We start from the raw sequence: 20127 nt of genomic DNA, 5'->3' as shown, positions 1-20127 counted from the left end.
TAGTGCATATGGTCGACCACCAGTTACTCTATAGTTCTGTGTAGTCATAGGGACATGGCAGTTGCCAAGCTGAAGTTTATATCTATCCCTAATGCAACATATCTTACCTCTAATATACTTGATGTTTCTATAAATATATTATGTTTCTATAATATAAGTCATATTTGCACCTAGACTTTCAAAGTATTTTCCTGGGAAGACTTACGTAATCAGCTTATATCCGGAAACAAAAACACTGTTTTTCCATGTAGTTCTCCAAGGGAAATCTAGAGAAATGACAGCAACAAAATGCTGCCCTGCACTACAATACTGCAGAAGTGGTGGAGCAATGGGAATAAACTCCAACATTTAAGTTAGCGAGGACAGTCCACCATTGGCCATAATACATATGTTGAGTCAATTAACACATGCACATCTTAGGCTAAAAGAAAGCCTATTGGTGCTTTGTACATTGATGATACTGTTATATTCTTCAAGACCAGTTCATCTGTACATAAATATTACCTTATTAGAGCTACTAATGTCTACTCTGACTCTGGGTTACTGGCCACATGAATGTTCATTGTATTACAGACAACTGCAAGAAGATGTGGCTTATGCAGCTGTTTGTAGAGGGTGCAGCAATATAAAGCAGTGTAAATCCTAGTTGAATATCACCTTTTATTTGTATTGTTTAAGACCCTTTTTTTAACAGAAATTTTCATTCCAACTTAGTTTGTATTTTATGCCAACCTGGTACTGTATTTTATCACAACCTGGTACTGAGCACACACCTCATTAGAAAAAAACTTTTTCTACTTATATAAGATGTTGCAGCACATTTCCAGATTCTCAAGTGCAACAAATTCTTCCCCTTATTTCCAAACGACTGAGCAATCTCGCATTGCAAACAATCTCAGATTCCCTCCATATCTAGGAAGGAAAACTTGGGCTTATGGCTGTCTGTGAACTGCCCAGTTCCCTGGCATTACTACACTGATGATTTTTTTGATTCAGGGAGCTGGAATGTCATGCCATGTTAAGTACATTTTAATCAAGAACTAATGATAACATCAGTTTGCACCCATTGGTATGCCAGCTCCATGACTTCTTAGATTTTTTTGCCACAGTCTAAGTCCATCTCTAAAATGAATGATTGATAGACATAGTCATTTTTCCATCCTGTGTTCTCAACCCAAGTCAGCACTTTGTTGGCACATAATCAGCAAATGAAATGGTAACATTCACCTGAAAAAATCATGGACAACTGGCACAAAAATAGGCCATGTGATTGAAGTAGGCTCTTCATCATGAAACAAAGGGAATTAGTCTACTTTCTAAGGGTCAGATACTGCCCCAGACACAGTATTTCTCCACTGACTTCATTGGAGCCCCTGCATGAGTCAGAGAATTGTATTTGGATCTCTCCACTCAGAGAACAGCCCTTGCACTGAACTTGTCTCTTGACAAGAACAACAGTATGGTAAGTTCTTTCTCGAAGGAAGGAGCATTTCTTCCTCCCCTAGACTTCTATTGGAGGACTGAGAGAGAAGGGATACACAAGATGCTATTGGTCCAATCCTACAAGCTGCTGAGCCCCTCCCAGAAATGGGTAAACTCCTTCAGTGGGCACAGAGGGCATTCGGCACCTCTCAGAACAGGGGCCTATTTTTTCACAATGCATTCTTGAAACTAAGCATTCACAAAACTATACAGCAAGAGAACGAAGGCAGCAAAGAGGTTCCCATTCCTCAGCTGTGCCCGAGGGCTGAGTGAATTAGCATTATTTACAGCTGTGAAAATCCAGTGGTAGCACGGATATAACTTTGGGTTCCCTTGGAATTTTACTGGGTCAGTTCCAGTGTTTCTAAGAAGAAGACACAGCTGTCATGCTGCATGGATGGATGGATGCTTCTCAGAAGAGAGCTGAAGAGGACCCAGCACTTCAACTCATCTCCGCCCTTGCGTGAGGTCACACCTCACAGCAGGTTTGACTCTTCATATCATCATATGTCTCTAAAGTATGAAACATGCAAAAAGCCATTTGCTAATGCAAGTAGATTTGATATGGTTGCCCTGAGACAAGTTAAGGCTCTTCAGGTGGACCCTGAGAGAGTAGAGGGGACTGGTCAAGGGAGAGAACCAGTCCCCAAAGAGCTTGTCTTCCTACCCCCTTTCCTCCCTCTCCCCCATGACAGCCTGCTGGCAAGAGGAACACTGTGAAAGGCATGTGTCAGAGACTATCAGTATTCACCAGGCATAAGAGACAAGAGTGTATTTCACTCAGTGCACTGAAAGCCAATCTTGCTCTCAGAACTGACAGTGTTATGAGAAATGTGTAGAAACAGCAGAATGGGAATAATTCAGTGTGAAGGTTACATGACCATTATTACATTATTGGATCAGGAGACTTATCTCCTCATTCCATTCACAGCATCTGCAGGAAGAACAGAAAGCTATGGCACCTCAGGCCAGGTTATTAATGCGAAGCTAAGCAGTGCTCAGCTAACCTAATTTATCAGTATAACTGGTTAAGCAGTCAGGCTTGAGCAGTACTCGGATGGGAGACCTCCAAGCACTACGGGTGCTGCACTGAGTGATATTGGTGAATCAGCAGGGGTGTTCCTCTCTTCCCTCTAGATTGAATCAGCACTCCCATATGGTGTTAGGAAGATACATAAATCAGTGCCTTGACTGCTGGTGATCAAGAAAGACCCCATGAAATTTTCTTCCCTGAGAGGTAAGGGCACACTAGCCCCACTGTGCCAGCCAAATACTAGTGTGGATCATTACAATCTACTGATCAAAATTCCTCCTGCACTTTCAATTAAATAAAGTATTCTTCACTTCCTTTCCTACACTGCAGCACAGTATTGTTGTGAACTCTGACACAGCCACCCAGTAGGAGACAAAAAGTGACTCCTCTTTCTAGATAGTCTTTGGAATCTTTACAGGAAAAAAGTAAGGATTGGTCCTGCTTTGAGCAAGGGGTTGGACTAGATGACATCCTGAGGTTCCTTCCAACCCTGATATTCTATCATTCTATGTTCTATAACTGAATAGAGATGATAACACTCCACATCCTCTCTCCCATCTTCCCCGTTGTCCTTCTCTCATACTTTTTGCTGTGCACTTTACTTCTGGACATACTCCATACTGGCAACAACCTCTCCACTTCATATGGACTAGGACCTGCCATCTCTGTCACATACTCTTTAAAGCCCATTCCTTTTGGGAAGCTTTTCTTTCTATGCTGCTTTGCCCTCTGACAATGTCTCAGCACCTTCTCTGACCTGATATATTGTCTTGTGACTTGCATTTGCATGAGTTAGATGATGAGTCTTTGGGGCAGGGACCCTGCTTGTTTAAATTATTTGCAAAGCACCATGGAATTCCACATACTAATGGAGAATAGAAGAAAATAAGTGGAGTGAGAAAGGAAAGACATAAATGACTCTGGGGGTGTGGAGAGGGGCATTGAGGTAAAATCCCCACTTCACAAAGCAATCACTTCACATGTCCCTCTAGCATCTCCTCTAATCCCTTCCATTGAATAGCTACAAAGAATCTGATTTTCATTTGGATCCCAATCTTTTTTTGTGCATTATCACCTGCGCATGAAGGTGATAGATTCAATCACATGCAGGCTTAGGAGACAGAATTTACATGTACAAAAAGCCATCACCCACATGTACCAGCGACACATTTAATCTTCTGCATACATGGGTAGGTGACGATGCTCAAAAGCATCCATGCACAGGTCTGTGCATACACAGCTTTACTGGTGTATGAGTGAAGGCCGCCTTTGAAAATCAGGCCCAAGCTATGCAAAAGGAGAGTGAAAGTTCTGTGAAATACCTGCAGCTTATGTGTGTGAATGATCTTGTGCGTATAAAGTGCTTTTTTGGTCTAGCTTTCATGTGGGCTCGCACAGTTGTGATTTTAAAAAGGGTTACTGCACAGCAGCATGGTATGCAAGTGCATGTGGTAACGTGATAGAAAAATTACCCAGGTAAGAGGACTGTATCCAGTAAAGTTCTGGACAATTATACACAGTATCACTTTTATTTGGTAGGTATTGCTTTGACATCTGAAAGCAATTTCTCGTTTTTTCCCTGCTCTCCTTTTGTGTACGGTATCCCTCTGTAAAGGCAATGGCTGGGATAAATGTCTTTGTTAATCTTTTCAAGATCCCCATTACTGTTGTATCTGAGCACCTTATAATCTTTAATGTATTTATCCTTAAGGGAAGGGATTATTCTAGATCAGAGGTTCCCAAACTTGGGCCATGCCTTCAAGGGCTTCTTTTCTATGGCACTGTTAAAAAAAAATATTCTGGACCAAGTTTCTTTTTACAAACTCATGAATTGAAGGCACCTTGACAAAACTCACAGATGGTCTCTTGCCCCGTTGCCTATGCTTTACATCGGGTATGATCATGTACTATCAGGACCCTGTGAAAGAAACACACACACACTAGTTCATTTGTAAAGGCTGATGAAGCAGCATAGCCAGAAACATGCATAAGACCTCATCTACCTGGACATGTTTAACGAACCCTAACTCATGCTGATGAGCACTCGCAGGAATAGTCACAGGGATTTCAAAGGGGCTATTCACAGGAATAAATCCTCATGGATGCAAGTAAGGGTTCCACAGTCTAGTCCTTTGCAGATTACATTAATGCATCTTTGCAGAATACACCCAAGGCACTGTAAACAAATGGGGCATTCACATTTTTGCTGCTTATTGCCTACAAGACCCCAAAGTATTATATTTTATGTTGAAATTTTCTAGTGGTGGTGGCATAAGGACCAAAAAACTCCCCCTCTCTGCCATTCCCCATTCTGTTCTCATTCCCACCAAACATGCTCCCCTGTACTAATTCTATAAAAGGACTCACTATAAAGTTTGAACAGTTATGAAGTAACCCTGAAGCTCAAAGGGGTGCATTCACTGCTCAGAGAGGAGGGATATATGTATGCATCTCCCCATCCATTGTGAAGACAGCAGGCTTTTCTGAGATTCTGGAATTATGAAGAGTAGGGTCACTCTATTCAATGGTAAAGAGGATTCAAATTTCATCACAGATAGAAATTAGAGGAAACTATAAATGCATTTCTAGTATAGGCTGTATTCTCAATTGCTGTTGCCACTCGTTCAGCTTTATTTTTACAGCGCATTAGCTTTTAAAAAGACTTAAAAAACAATCTAGGAGAACAAGACAATTAGCTGAAATCATTAAAATCTTGGAAGATAAACCTGCTTAGTGTGTGTATGAGTACTCACTCCCAAGAAAGTACTGCATTTTTCAGTAAATAACGAGACGAAACATATCAGCTGCCAATGTAAAAACTGAAGACAAGGATTGTTTTATTCTGTGTTTTGTGAAGCACTGTGTAAACTCACACTGCTATTTATATCATAATAAACAATAATGGAGAGTTTCTGAAAGTAGTAGAAATTCAACTCTTTTTTCAACCTAGACCAGATCTTAAGGTGGTGTAGAGCAGTGTGGCTCTGTTTCACATCAGTGGAGTTACGCTGACTTCTACCAGCTGAGGATCTGAATGTCTAACTTTTTAAACAATGCAAATACAGAAATGCTCTGTTTTAACCTTTTTATTGGCCTTTTCACAGAACAAGTGGTAAAAATAGGGGATGAATGAATGACTTCTAAAACAATAACGATCTAAAACAGCATATTCCCTTCTCCCCCCACAGAAAAAGGTAAGAATCCCACAGACAGACAGACAGAAACTCTCTTCAAATAACTAGAACTCCAAAAGCAACTTTTTTAGAGTAAATATAGTTAAGCTGCAAATTAGACCCTGATCCTGCAAACACTCACTCATCTGGATAACTGTTCATACATAGATAGTCCTATTAAATTCAGTTGGACTATTCAACTGCACAGTTATCCAGAGGCATAAGGACTTCCAGGATATAGTGTAATCCTGGTATGGTGGATTGGCCAACAGCTGCTGGTATTCAGCCACTACATTAAAAAAATGAAAGAACAGAAAAACTATAAACAAGTGTTCCTGGAACCTTGTAATTTATTACTAGGTAATTTTGGCTAATAAATCAATCACCTCCTTAAAAAACAAACAAAATCCCAACTGCAGTTCTACAATGACTATATACAAATACAGGCTGATACAGTGCTTTTTAACATCAATTAAAGACTAGAAAACTCTGACCACACATCAAAGGCCAAGCTTTAACAATAACGAGGGTATTTTATATCTGGGGCTGGGTATTATAGTCACTAAGTATTAGGAAACATTTTTGGCAATTTACCCTTCCTTCACAAAAATTGCTGAATAATTTTCAAAACACAAAAATCAAATGACAACCTTAAAATAACTATCTTGTCTGTTACGTTACCACCTTAAATAGGGTTGCAACTATAATCAATTAAGGTGGATTTTAGCTTTTTTTTTTTTGAAATAGTGATGAGGGTATTCGCTTGTAAAAACCTGTCAATAATCTGTTTTCCCCTCTCCTGATGATCTCCTTCCAGATACTGTCAGCTCACTTATAACTTCCTTCCTTTTGTCCTCTTCTCTGCTGCTTCAGACCTCTCAGACTGTTTTGTACTACAGCATCTCAGCAGACTCACTAATTCTTCTCTTACTCATCAGTCAATATCCTTTACTTCATGGTCCTTTGTCAATAATGCAAATAACCTTCTTTTAACTTTTTATCCCTTGTACTGAACAGCCCTAAACAATGACCAATTATGTACTGATATTGGTCAAGGGAAGAGCATGAGAGATTAGATTATTATGAACCACACCATGGCTGTAAATGATCACTCAGGATAACCACTTTCACAGTTCACACTGTGATCTCAGGTAAGATGCCAAGAATGTACATGAATATACGTGAAAATGTTTCCAAGTTCTGACATATGCAGGTTTTGGTTCCTCTGAAGTGTGTGCCACTTGCTCCAGTGAGTAAGAGACTCATCCCCTGTCAGATCCCAGATTTCACTGATATTCTCAGACTGTCCTCTTTGAGTTCACCCCATTCTTTCTAAGGAGTAAGGGTGAGTAATCAACCTTCACCTTAGTCCTTAATTTTTCCTCACTCTACTACAGAATTCAGGAACTGAGATCAAAATCTTGCACTCTAGCAAGAAACAAATCTATATGTTTGTTGCAAACCACTTTCATCTCTTGAGTGCTCATCTTCTCTTCTTTAATGATTCTGTGTGAAAGTTCATGTGATAAATTAGCTGTGAAAAGCTTTTGCAGCACATTTCACAAGATACCCACTATCTGATAAAACTGATTTAAATGTATTTGCTTGTTTAGTACTTCTCACCATCAGCGCAAAAGATCAACCATTTGTTTGCTATAAGATTTGCTGCATCAATTTTCAAGATTTATCTGGAACAGGTTTTGCAAAACATTGAGAATCAGAGTCTGCTCTGATCCATACAACCCTATGCAATATTATAAAGCTCTGAGGGTGTATGGCCCTGATCCCAAACCTCACGAAGTCAATGTGGGTCTTTCCACTGACTTAGTGGGCTTTGGATAGGCTCTAACTGAGGGCAGAATCTGGTCCTTAGAAACTAACACACGAGGTGCAGAGTTCTTGCCAAAAAACAAAAGTACAAAGTACTTGCCAAAATGTTCTGAAAATCTATAGCGCTGTGATACATTTGCTTGGAACTTGCCAGACACGTTCTTCATGCAAGTTTCCAAATAAAGAGAACATATTGAACACAGACCCAAATCCACTTTATATCTAGGTGCAATGCAACTGCACTGAGAACATCTGCCTAGCTGCATCGTCCTGCTAGTTGCTTTGAAGGTATGGAGGAGGGATGAGGGAGTGGTGAAAGCAGATCAAAAAGGAAGCTGACCACCAGTTCAGGTGGTCATCATGGACAGGTCTCTAAATGTGATGATACAGCACTGCATCATCTTGTGGTGATGGGACGAGCCATTCAGAAGACATCCTTATTCTCCAAATGAAGGTTATGCATGAGTGGGTACAATATATGGTGCTGGGGAAACATCCCTGGTTTTCCTCAGCCTCTTTTCTACAAATGCATGTTTTACACTTAACCAGGAGGGAAGACTCTGCATTGAGTAAGCAACAAACCGGAAAAGATGACTGGGAATCCTTCTTCCAGGAAGATTATGAACTACTCAGTGCAATTTCCTCCAGTTTAGAAGATTTTAAGATAGCTCAGAAGATCAAAATGAAGCAAAACAAAAAAATCCTGTACATTTATCTAGCCATTTAACAGTAACTTGCCAGAGGCAACTAGGAGCCAAAGCCAACAAAGCAAGAATGGGTTTTCCACTCTCCTATCCCTACCCTCAGAATCCTGTGTGATCATGTGCTCATCTCCCACCTAAAATTAGGTCTCTCCTGCTCCTCCTACAGTCATGTCCCCTGACATCTATAGCTCACATTCATATGCATTTTATTGCAATATTTTAGTACCATACTTACTATCCAGTGTCAAATGTTTTGACTTACTACATCTCTCAAGATACTATCTGGCTCCATAAGTCATTCCTCTTTGTTCCTTTCCATCTCTCAGTTTGCCTTCTTTTCCTTAAACTCCAGTTTCCCCTTATGATTAACTTCCCTCCCATCCAAATCTCTACTCTGCCCCACGTCAATTTTCTTTCAACCTTTTCTCTCCACTGTCCTCCACACTCAAATCTTTTCTACTCACTTATCTGCCTCCTTTACTGATTACTGCTTCCCTGTGTATACACTGTGGAGTGCTAGCAGTATTGTGGAACCTAAGGGGCAACAGAGCCATGTTGTTGCCCTGGGTTCTTCTATTCCAAGATGGGAGAGAAAGCTCATTAATGGACCATCTCCTCTTCAATCCTTTTTATTTAATAAATGGGAGGGAGGAGTCTTATATTCATGGGGTCATCCCTTCTTCTCTGTCAAGCACTGATGCTGCTCCATCTATAGGTAGGAAGACTAGAACTCCACCAAACTCTTCCCATCAGGCACCTGTTCTTTCCACTGCAATTTCTTCATATTTCCCTGCCCAGGGATTTCCAATTTCATGGGAGAAGGGGATCTGTGTTCCTGCACGACAGTGAAAGACGGGGATACCTTTCTCTCTTCTTTTAGCAGAGAAGGGTTCCCTGTGCTCTGCTTCACTCTTCCCTTATTTTTGCTCATGCCTGGGTTCCTTTTTACAAATTATTCTACCTCCCAAGACGGAGCTGTGTGGCAGAAGCCCTTTCTCTGTAGAGTGGTAAAGAAGTCCTGTATGAATAATAATCAGAGCAAAGTATCAGCTCCTTTTGCCAAGGGACCCCCAGGCTCTTGTCAGTGCCCAAAAGGCACTGTAATACTATGGTGGTCATTCTTCTGACCCAAAATTTATTAAACTCTCTTTCTAACTCGTCATCTCTCTTCCTTCATCAGCCAAAAGGATGACTTTCAACAGCTCAAGGTTCTTTATCACTCCTGAAATTCTGCCCAAAATGGAGGCTAAAGCTTTTCCCTCCATAACACTCCCAACTCCTGCTTGTTTGGGAGTAGGAACCCAGCCCAACCCTGTATCCTAGAGGGTATTAATTACTAGACCCTAAGATGTAGCCAAATACTATACTGCACCTCTGCATTCAGTTGCTCTGACACTCTTTTTCTTTAATAAGGTATACCTGCCACTAACTGTAAATAATCTCTGTCAGTCAATGGTCTATATTTCTATGTGCAATGATGTATAGCTGTGAATATGTATTCATCTGTGTGAATTTCTAATAGGACATGGATTGGTTCCCAGACACTGTCTCCAACAGTTGCTGCTTCCAGCCAGGAGATAGATGCACTTCAGTAGGTGAGGCGAGTTTCCAAAAGCACAATACGGGGCCGCCTTGGGGGTGAGGGGCAAGTGGAGCAATTTGCCCCAGGCCCCGGGCCCTGCAGGGGCCCTCACGAGAATATAGTATTCTGTAGTATTGCAACTTTTTCTTATGGAAGGGGCCCCGAAATTGCTTTGTCCCAAGCTCCCTGAATCCTCTGGGCGGCCCTGGCACAATAGATAGTTATATGTAACTTTTTTTAAAATGACACTTTTTCTAATCAACTGATATGCCAGAGGTATTCTATATAAGGTCTGGTGTGTGCTAGACTTCACAGGACAAGTAGTATTTGGACAAAAGGGAATTATAGTACAAATAGAAAACAGGTTAGGCAGAAATATACCCCACATATCCGGACATACTGACCCGCCACGCCTCAGCAATTCATTTTTTCCTTTTGCAGGGAAGAAAACCGTTAAGCCCACATATCCTACAAAGTTTACAGTTTCACAGCATAAAGTGTGTTTGCCATAGTGAAGGCTAAATTTCAGATTGCAAAAGTATAATTTCTGGAAAATATCATATAAATTGTGATAACTATCAAAATAAGCTGCTTTATATGTAGTCCATCGCAAAACCAGCCAAGTGAAGTCAAATGCCTCAGGTGAGGTTTATAATACAGATAGATTGTCCTGGTTCAGATTCCCAAATCCAGTTTCTCTGACCAGTATTTCCCATAGCATGAAAAAAGCATTACTTAGCAAGCCCAGTGAATAACTTAGAATTCTTGTTCAAAAAAGAAATGAGGCCCCCCAGTTCTCTTCTCAATTACAATAAGGTTAATCTGGGATTCCTCCACTGAAGTCAATGTAATTACTTCAAATTTACACAAGTGTAACTTGGCCCAAGCTTTTAGTATCTCATTCTAACTGTACTCCCCAACTGAAAACAAGACAAAAGGCCATCTGAATTGTAAGTGTGGTATTTGGAACACTGGCTGTGGCTTACATTTAAATCTGACTTATAATAGGGTGATATATTCCATGGCATCGTCATTCTGCACCTCAAAAGGGGGCCCTTAAAATTTTTGAGGTAACTTTGTCTGAAGTGTAGACTACTGTTCAGCTCTTGCATCTGATGAAGTGGGTATCCACCCACAAAAGCTCATGCTCCAAATGTCTGTTAGTCTATAAGATGCCACAGGATTCTTTGCTGCTTTTACAGATCCAGACTAACACAGCTACCCTTCTGACACTTGTTCAGCTCTTAGGGGCTTATCCAATGCCACTGAAGTCTTGGATTGGGCCCTGAGACACAAAGGGTAAAATTCTGCTCCCAGTTTCCTCAAATTCTTCATTGTAATCTGATGTCCCCCTTGGGCTCTACTCTGGTGCTGCGTGCTTATTTCAGCTTGACTATTTCTTCCTCTAATGTTTCACGTGGTGCATTCCTCTCTTCTACCAGCCTATCAGGTACCCATATATATAGCAGCCTCAGATAGCAGTCACAGTAAGACCAGCGTTTCAACTGCATGCTTCACAATGCTTTATGATGTGTTACCAAAACATGGCGCCGGTTCCACGGGAAGTCATTTTAACATGTTATTGTTTGACAGTCTGTACTTAATAAAGCTACCTTAAAAACAATACCTCTCAGAACTAGAGTGGATAGGAGTCTGCCCTGCTGAGCTTTTCACTTCTCCAGCTTTGCTAAGGTGCCTATTTATTTTTGGAATGTTATTCATAAAAGTTGGGCCTTTTCAGAAGAGTGCAGAGGCTTTATTCATAAATATAGAAGCACCTTAATAAAAGAAAGAAGTGCTGAAGTCTTCAAAGCACTGATGAACAAAGATATTCCCATAACATCAAGCTTTATCTGATCAACTTCTAATAAAGCCTGCATTTGGCATAAGTCTTTAAAAACATAGCAAGGGCCACTGGAGGATGTTAGGACTTGTTTATTTAATCTTATTCCTCCTCCAAAAGTACTTTAGCCTCCTAATAGTCTCTAAAGTCTTCATGTACATTCAAAGGCGCATCACGTGAATGCTCTCGAGCTGATAGCTAGGGAAGGAGCAGGAAGGATCATTCTCTGGTGTTTGTGGCTGTGCTGTTTTATTTCTTTCCAGCTTCCCACTCTCCAGAGTGCTGATGTTCAGCAGCCACCATGAACTGATTAAAGGGAGGATTCAGGGAGGAAAAGGGACAGAAATTATAGCTCTTTTGACAAGTTTAAATCTCTGTGGGTCCGTCCACCTGTTACAGTCTTGGAAAGATGACAGCAGCTGTGTAATACAGAAGCAATTTGCTTCCTGCTCCTGAGAGCCTTCCTTTGATGATAAGGATGAAATAGTTAGCACCTATACAGCACTTCACATCTGCACAGGGCTTTTCACTGATCCTCAGAATGCCACTGTGCGGTAAGTAAGTGTTATTATACCCCTTTGACAGATGGGGAAACAAAGGCATGCAGGGTCTTGTTCAGATCTCAGTTACACTACTCAGGCATTGATTTCAGTAGAAGTACACCAAATTTACACTGATTTAAAAGACACCAGAATCTGGTACAAAGGACACCAAGTGACTTGCTCATGGTCACACAGCAAGTCAGTGGAAGAGCCAGAACTAAAACAAATCCCCTGGTATCTACAGTGGCCCCACAATGTGTAGAAGGGGGAATATCATTGACAGAATAGAGTCAATCAGAGCCAGATTAAGGCATAGGTACTATAAGTGCATGTCTGAGACCAGCTTGTGGAATCATGTCATTACCTGAGAAATAAGCTTTCATTTTAAGTTTTTAGCCATCGTGGCTGTAAAGAAAATCTTGAATATATGCCCATGATGTAACCGATGCAGTCATGTCTGCCTGAGTCCACAGGGAGACAGAAACAATAGCTTTGAGAAGTGTAAATTCCCTGTGCATCTCAATGGGGTGTTCTGAGATCTATTATGTGACAGGAGGAGAGGAGTGTGGAAGGCCTGGGCCAACCTCTCAAACAGCTACACTCTGGTTACTGGGGTAAATATAAGGAGGCCTCCTTGCTGCCAATCCTGCCTCTCTGAGGGTGGGGAAGAGGATCCTTCTGCCACCTCTAAGGGGAGGAAGGCCCTTGTTATTGCTCCTGGAGTAAGAATGAAGCTCCATGCCACTACCCCACCTCTCTGGCACCATCACACCAAATGAAGGGGAAGGAGACATGGGTGATTTGTGTTCTGGTGCATCTAGGCACTAGATTGTCTTAATAGAGTCCTGAAGTAAGTGCCTTTATTGGGCCTTAGCAAAAAGCAGTGCACCCGTTTTCTGATGAGGCCTCAAAGGAATGGGTGAGTACTGTCATAGAAGATCTTAGAGAAGCAAAGATGCTGCCTTCTAACTTTTTCAGCTTGAAGGAGTAGTCCTATAAGGTGAGGGACCCAGGTACCTGGAGAACTAGAGGGAGAATGCAAGGAATGTTCATCATTGTGATAGCTGATCACATGCTAATTTCCTAGTTTTTCTCTTTCCCACCTTTATATTTTTGACTGCAATTGTTCCCAACATCAGACTATGACACTAACTCCAAATACTAGGACTCAGTCCTTCCAGCATGCTCCATTCACTTCTATCTAGCCAGATTAGGAAGAATACCAACTAGTCCCAGTCCCGCTGCACACGCTCAAATCATAGCCTCTCTGACTATGAGGTGAAATCTGCTACAGGGCGAAGTAAACCAGGTCTCTTTGTTTCCATGGAGCCCTCTACCCCCATATCATTCTTGCACATAGTATATTGGGGAACACCTCCTTCCCCTTGAAGTGGCTCCTACCCCTCCCAACCTGCCTGAATTCAGCTCCAAAAAGGTAGGTAGAGGACTTGCATGCACACTCATTTCTTGAAACTGGTGGGTGTGGAACTAATTAATAGGATCTCATTAATGCAACTCTGACACATAATCCAAATACTCATTCCTGAACTCAGAGGGAGTGGGAAGCTAACAATCAAATTATATATTCCCCATGTGGGATGCAAAGCCACATTGTCCCTTCCAGACTCACTAGTACTAGAAAGCCTAGCACAAGCTGTCCCTCCACATATCCCACAGAGAAGCAGGAAGTTAGGGTTGTATTTATGCATGGAAGGGGAATATGGAATGTGCAAGTCGACCCTACTAGCAGCCCTGTTGCTCTTGTGTGAGACTCGCTGTCCGTGCAAGGAATTGTGTACTAGAAGCAGTGACAGGGGCTGGCTGTGAATGTCTCTGCAGATAGTAACTTTCTTTTATTCTTCTCTCTCCTTCCTGCCTCTACCAACCCTGTGGACTTAAGAACCTGCCTCACCACTCCTTGCTTTACCTCCCATATTCTCCTCTCCACTTCTGAAGCTTCTAGCTCTAGTTTCAATCTCATCCTAGCCCCATGCTTCTAGTCAAGCTCTCCTCCATTCCCAAGACATCTGGTTTTTTTTAATCCCCTCTCTCCCACCCACCCTCCTTGATTTTCCCTTCCTCTCCAGTTCCAACTCTTTACTTGGACAACAATTCATCTTTGAGCCAACTCAGGCACTTCAAAGAATCGGTCTTCTGAAGACCCCACCAAGTTCCCCTTCTTTTGCTGCCTCCTATTCGGCCGGTAGGTCTTGGGGTGGTTAGAAAGAGAATTTAGCAGTACTTAGAGATGGTAGTGCTCATGTAGGCAGAACTACTAGTGAAGGTACCTTATAGCACAGATTCACCATCACAGAGCTAGCTGAATGATTGGGGTCAACCCTTTTATTGAGAGCTGCATAAAACGATGCAAGATTGGTAACTAGACCTCAGTGAAAAGGAAAATAAAAACCACGAGAGAAGGGAATTGGCTATAAGGATGTCTCAGATTTTCAGAAGCCTTTAAGAAATGAATCAGAGTGTCTCACTTCAGCACCCAGTGAACAGTTGGCCACACAAACCCATCACTCCAATAGATGTGCTGCAGAGGAAATGTTGCAAACAAATTCAGTTTATCACACTGAGGACCTAAAACTGTATTATAGTCCCAGGCTTGGTGTCTTCAATCAGTAGGTAAGCAAAAAATAATAAGCACGACCCATTCTTCTTATACAAGAATACACAAAGCTAGCTGTTTTTTTTAAACCTTCTGTTTCTTTGGGGAAGTCAGATTTGATTTCACTCTAGTCTAGATTTATTACTGATAGAAAACTTTCCCTCATTACCCCCTGCCCAACACCAAAAAGTAGGCAGCCCTCACCAATAACTGTGTATATAAAGTCAAAGTACCTGCCTTTTCTCAGCTGTCTATACTTTACCAAGGGCACAAGCTTGCTCAAGCACATACCCCCAATAAGGAGCTCCAGCTGGCCCTCATTACCAGTCAGGTACTCAGTTAAAAAAGGCACTTTTTTTAACCCTCCTGTCCCTCAATGCCTAAATGAAGAAATTCAATGGGTTTAACTCAGGCTGCCCCAAATACACACCTTTCAGGATGCTGATTAGCTACCACGGAAGCACTGTGACCATAACTCCTGTTGATGGGAGCCAGGTGCCTAACTACCATTAAGGAGCTGGGCCCTTAGAGGAAGTCTCAGTAGGAACACCAAGTCAGTACACAGACTGAACTACCCTCAGGTAGGGAGACACACACAGGTGTGATAGCATAGTGAGCTTGCAATGTCACTCCCCTATGATCTGCCTATCTTGTTTATAAATAGAGGGCCTCAGTCACCTTCATCAAAGACTCATTTTAATTTTTTCTTTTAAGGAATGTTACAGAAACTTCAAAATCATATCATATATATTTGAACTTATCTCCCACTCCATCAGGGGTATCAAATAAAGCCAGGTTCCAGTCTACAACCTGCAGATCTGAACTCCAGCACTCCTGCTGCTGATTTCTAAGAGGATTCGGAGATCCTTTGTTTTGCAAGCTGGGCACCTGCAACAGAATTCCATGTATCCCTGGCCTAAATGATGACTGCAGTGCATACTTCTCATGACAGCTTCTCAGGGATGATGGCAGCAGAGCTCCAATTTCAAGAAAACAGCACGAACTCTTAAAGCAAATGGTAATACCCTTATTCCACTTAGCTGTACTTTACTCCACAAGGGGTCTCACTGAAGTCAATGATACTACCCAGAGTCTCCCCTGTGGACTTTACTAGGGTTTAACAAGTGTGATCCTGGGCAGAATGCCCAGCAGAGAGGCACTGCTACACAAGTATCATGTGGTTTCTGTAATACCCATATGATAACCAACATACCCCTTTGGTGAGAACTCTTGGGAACTGAGCTCCTAAGTCACTGCATGTTATTAGCTGAAGTGCCTGGTGAACTTTCAGAGTAACCATCAAAAATACATTTTATTAGAATATAAACAAGTCTCAGCAGGACAGACCTATGGAAGAGAGACAAGAACATGTAACTCTTTGTCTCTCTGTTTTTGCTTCCTCCTTTCCCTTTGATCTATGTGGCTGTCATACAGAAACAGTACCACAAATAAAGCCTCAGATTGTAATCTTACTTTGAAATGCTATAATGACCATTTCTGGTAAGGAAGGGTAAACAGGCTCTGATCCAGCTGGGGATCAGGGGAGAGGGATAGCTCAGTGGTTTGAGCATTGGCCTGCTAAACCCAGGGTTGTGAGTTCAATCCTTGAGGGGGCCACTTAGGGATCTGGGGCAAAAATCTGTTTGGGGATTAGTCCTGCTTTGAGCAGCGGGTTGGGCTAGATGACCTCCTACAGTCCCTTCCAATCCCAATAGTCTATGATTAGGCCTGAGAACAACAGTCCCATTTCTCACATGTAAACTAGTGATTAGATGGAGAGTTAGGATCCTAGATTCTGTTCCTTACTCTTGCCACTGACTCAGTGTATTATTTGGGGCAGGTCATGTAAGATTAAGTTTCATAAGCACCCTCCAATGTTGCATGCCCAAATGTAGACATCCAAGGTCTAATTTTCAAAGGTGCTGAGCACATTACAGCTCCCACTGACTTCAGCTGAAGTTGCTGGCCACCCAAAATTAGAGGGTGCTTCTGAAAATTGGGTCTTAACCTCTTTCTGCCTCATTTTATTCCATCTGCTTAATTGGGGATAATAGAATTTTTTTACTTCAGAAAGGTGCTGTAAGACCTCATTAGTGAATTAATATTTGTAGAGCACTTTGAGATTTTGCAGTGAAAGGAGGATGTAGAAGTACAAGGTACTATTATTATTTTTAATTTACTAGCTTGGACTGTGAAGACACTTGAAATTAGTTTTTCAATTTTGAGCACATGAAGCCCGATTCTCTCCTCCCTTACGTAAGTGTAAACTGGGAGTCACTCCACTGAAATCAACGGAGTTATCTGAGGGTAAACCAAAGAATCAGGCGCAGGAAATGTCATCGTAAGGAGTTAGTACAATAATCCACAGTAATAGTCAGAGCTTTACCTGATACAGTTCTATTCGTTGTTCAGATACCCGTGCCTTTGAATTCTGCAAACGAAAAACTCTAAACTCTGCCTTCACCAAGTTGGAAGCATTTTTCTCCATCGCTGAGACATCAAATCTTACGATTCTGTAGTAAAGGCTGTAATAGTTTGGTGGGATGGCATCTGCAAGAAGTTAGTGTAATCTTTTAAAATGATAAAATACATTGTTCTTTTAAAGACCACAACATAAGATAGCCTCAAGAAACAGTAAGGGAAATGTGTGCAGCGTGATTCAGTTTCCAACGGCCAATTTAATATCATTAACAATTTAACCAGAAAAATAAATACATGTGTTTGACTAGAGGAATAGCAGATTAATAGAGATTAACAAACCATTTCACACTCTATTTCAGGGCACGCATTTAACCCTGTTCTTTGAAAGTAACAGTGGAAAATCCTGGATGCTTATAAATTGGAGCATGTTCATGACAGTTGATATCTGGAGAATGACTTCAGACTTGCATAGGCTTAATTGTATTTTCCAAGAAAACAGGAGTTAATGGCAAGCACTTTGCCCCATATAGGTTTCATTTTTTCAAAACCTACAGTAAAAATATTCAGCCCCGTACAATGTGTTTTCTGTTTTAAATATTTTGATTGTATTAAACTGCAAAAAATAATTAGAAGGGAAAGGGAATAGACCAGCATGTACAAAAAGAGACCTACACATCCAGTGACCAACTATCAACAATAACTGATCATATATATTAAAATGAACTCTTGCTGTGCACTGAAGACGATCAGGCAAAAACATAGGCACTATTTTAACATTTAGAAAAGCTGAATCAAAATCTTAAAAGACAGCATTACAAAAATCATCAGTTTAAATTTCAAAAGGCTTTCTCTCCTACATCTTACTGGATGTTAACATGGCAAGCACTTACACCCAATTCCATAACATAATGGGTTCAGCGATCATTGTAAGCTGTTCTACCTAATTTTGTCCATGAGCACAAGCAGCAAACCATGCATAGTGCTACTCCTGGGGGAATTCTGCAGTGAGCGACCTCCCCAGCAATATGTTTTGGGTGCCCAGGGCAGCCACCAGAGAGGTAAATCATGTGGGGTAAGGGACGGGACTAGGGAAGACCCAACTAGTGCCTTCTATCCTGCACCGGGCTCAGCTGCTAGTCCTGGCTGGGCTGGGGAGGACGGGACTTCCTCTTCCCCTGCACAGCACCTGCAGGCAAGTCAGACCCATGCCCAGATTTCTCCCCCAGCTGCACGAAGCTCTGCAAACTCCTCCTCCCCTCCCGTGCTTCCTCCACCGATTGCTCCTCAGGTGCAGGGGGAGGGATCCCTGTGCAGGGCTGCCCACACACCCAGACCCCCTGCTGAGTTCAGTCCCCTGTACACCCACAACCCTCCCCCCGTTGATCCCCAACCACTTTCATTTGGACTCCCCTGAAGAGTCCCATTACCATTGCTCCCAGAACCCCTCAACAAACCCCTGTGCATCCAGACTGCCCCACACTCGGATCCTCCACTGAGCTGCCCACACCCAGATTGCCCCACACAGAACTCTCTCAACCCACACCTGGATCCCCCATACTAAGCCCCACCACACTTGGATCCTGGCTTGCTGAGCCTGCCTGCCTACACCTGGCCTGGAGGGGCAGAGCTCTGGGGTGTTTCTGGGGCAGGCCCAATCCTTGCGCTGTGTCAGGGTTGGGTGTAGCCTCACTGCTAAGTCCATGTCTCAGGGGGGAAGCTGCACAGTGATCTCCCACCTCTGTGCAGCCAGTGGCCTGTGCTTCTCAATGCCATGCTGGAGCCTCCACATATATTTGACAAACAAAATTTGCAGAATTTTGCAGAATTTTAAAATATTGTGTGCAGAATTTTTAATTTTTTGGTGCAAGAGTAACAGTGTTGCTGAAAACACTCTGCATGCATGATATTCTCCACACTGCTGCTTGGCAAGAGGTCCTCCAGTTGCAGAGTGGGTACAGTGAGCCAAATTCAGAGATGAATCTAAGTGAAGCTAGAGGCCTGATACAACTCCCACTAAAGCTAAGGGGAAGTCTGACTTTTCTTTTACATTTTTTAAAATTGAAAACTGTATAGAAGAGAAACAAAGATGAAAAACACATAATTACAAATTGACAAAGTGGGCCAAATCCTCTATCCATGTAACTCCATGGGCTTCATCAGGGTTATGCCAGCAGAAAATCTAGGCAACCACCTTTAAAACACAACATTCTCCCCACCCTTCACACAGCTCAATACTTGTCATGCTGTGGAAGCATTTGGCACCCAGCACATTACAGGATTGGGCCTCTGGACAGTTAAAAACCCAAGTGTGACTCTTCAGCTTTCTCAACCATCCTGGAGGAGACTCTTGCTCAATCCCTTTTCCTGTAGTATACTGACTCTAGGGCATTAATTCATTCTCCTACTGATGGAACAGAGTTTTTTCTTCTGTGAGGTATTATAGAAAAGACAACTCCAATAAGTTTGAATCTATTTCTAAGCCACTAGAGGACGATTGGGACAGATCATTAAGAATGGAAACCCACAGATAAAGAACATGTTGCATGTCTACAATGTCTTTAAGGTATTTTTCCACTGCTATATGAACTTCTGAACAACCCAGCAGTTCTAGATAGACTCATAGATTCTAGGACTGGAAGGGACCTCGAGAGGTCATCGAGTCTAGTCTCCTGCCCTCATGGCAGGACCAAATACTGTCTAGACCATCCCTGATAGACATTTACCTAACCTACTCTTAAATATCTCCAGAGATGGAGATTCCACAACCTCCCTAGGCAATTTATTCCAGTGTTTAACTACCCTGACAATTTCTCACAATCTTTCTTGAAATGTGGCTGCCACAGAACTGCATACTCCAGTTGGAGCACAACAGCACAGAGATAAGAGCGAAAGAATGACTTTCG

General features: G+C 42.1%; 1 protein-coding gene across 1 annotated transcript in view; it reads right to left on the bottom strand.

The window, feature by feature from the left end:
- The window catches only part of TGFB2 (transforming growth factor beta 2), a 73148-nt gene that overhangs the window by 8705 nt on the left and 44316 nt on the right, over positions 1 to 20127 (bottom strand). The window contains exon 2 of the mRNA XM_032786269.2: positions 17190 to 17353. Within this exon, the coding sequence (XP_032642160.1) occupies positions 17190 to 17353 (164 nt within the window). The remainder of the gene's footprint in view (positions 1 to 17189; positions 17354 to 20127) is intronic.

Source organism: Chelonoidis abingdonii, chromosome 3 (assembly GCF_003597395.2).
Source record: "Chelonoidis abingdonii isolate Lonesome George chromosome 3, CheloAbing_2.0, whole genome shotgun sequence".
Classification (NCBI taxonomy): Eukaryota; Metazoa; Chordata; order Testudines; family Testudinidae; genus Chelonoidis; species Chelonoidis abingdonii.
Note: the sequence above shows the minus strand (reverse complement) of the source record. Positions and strands in the feature narration are given on the sequence as shown.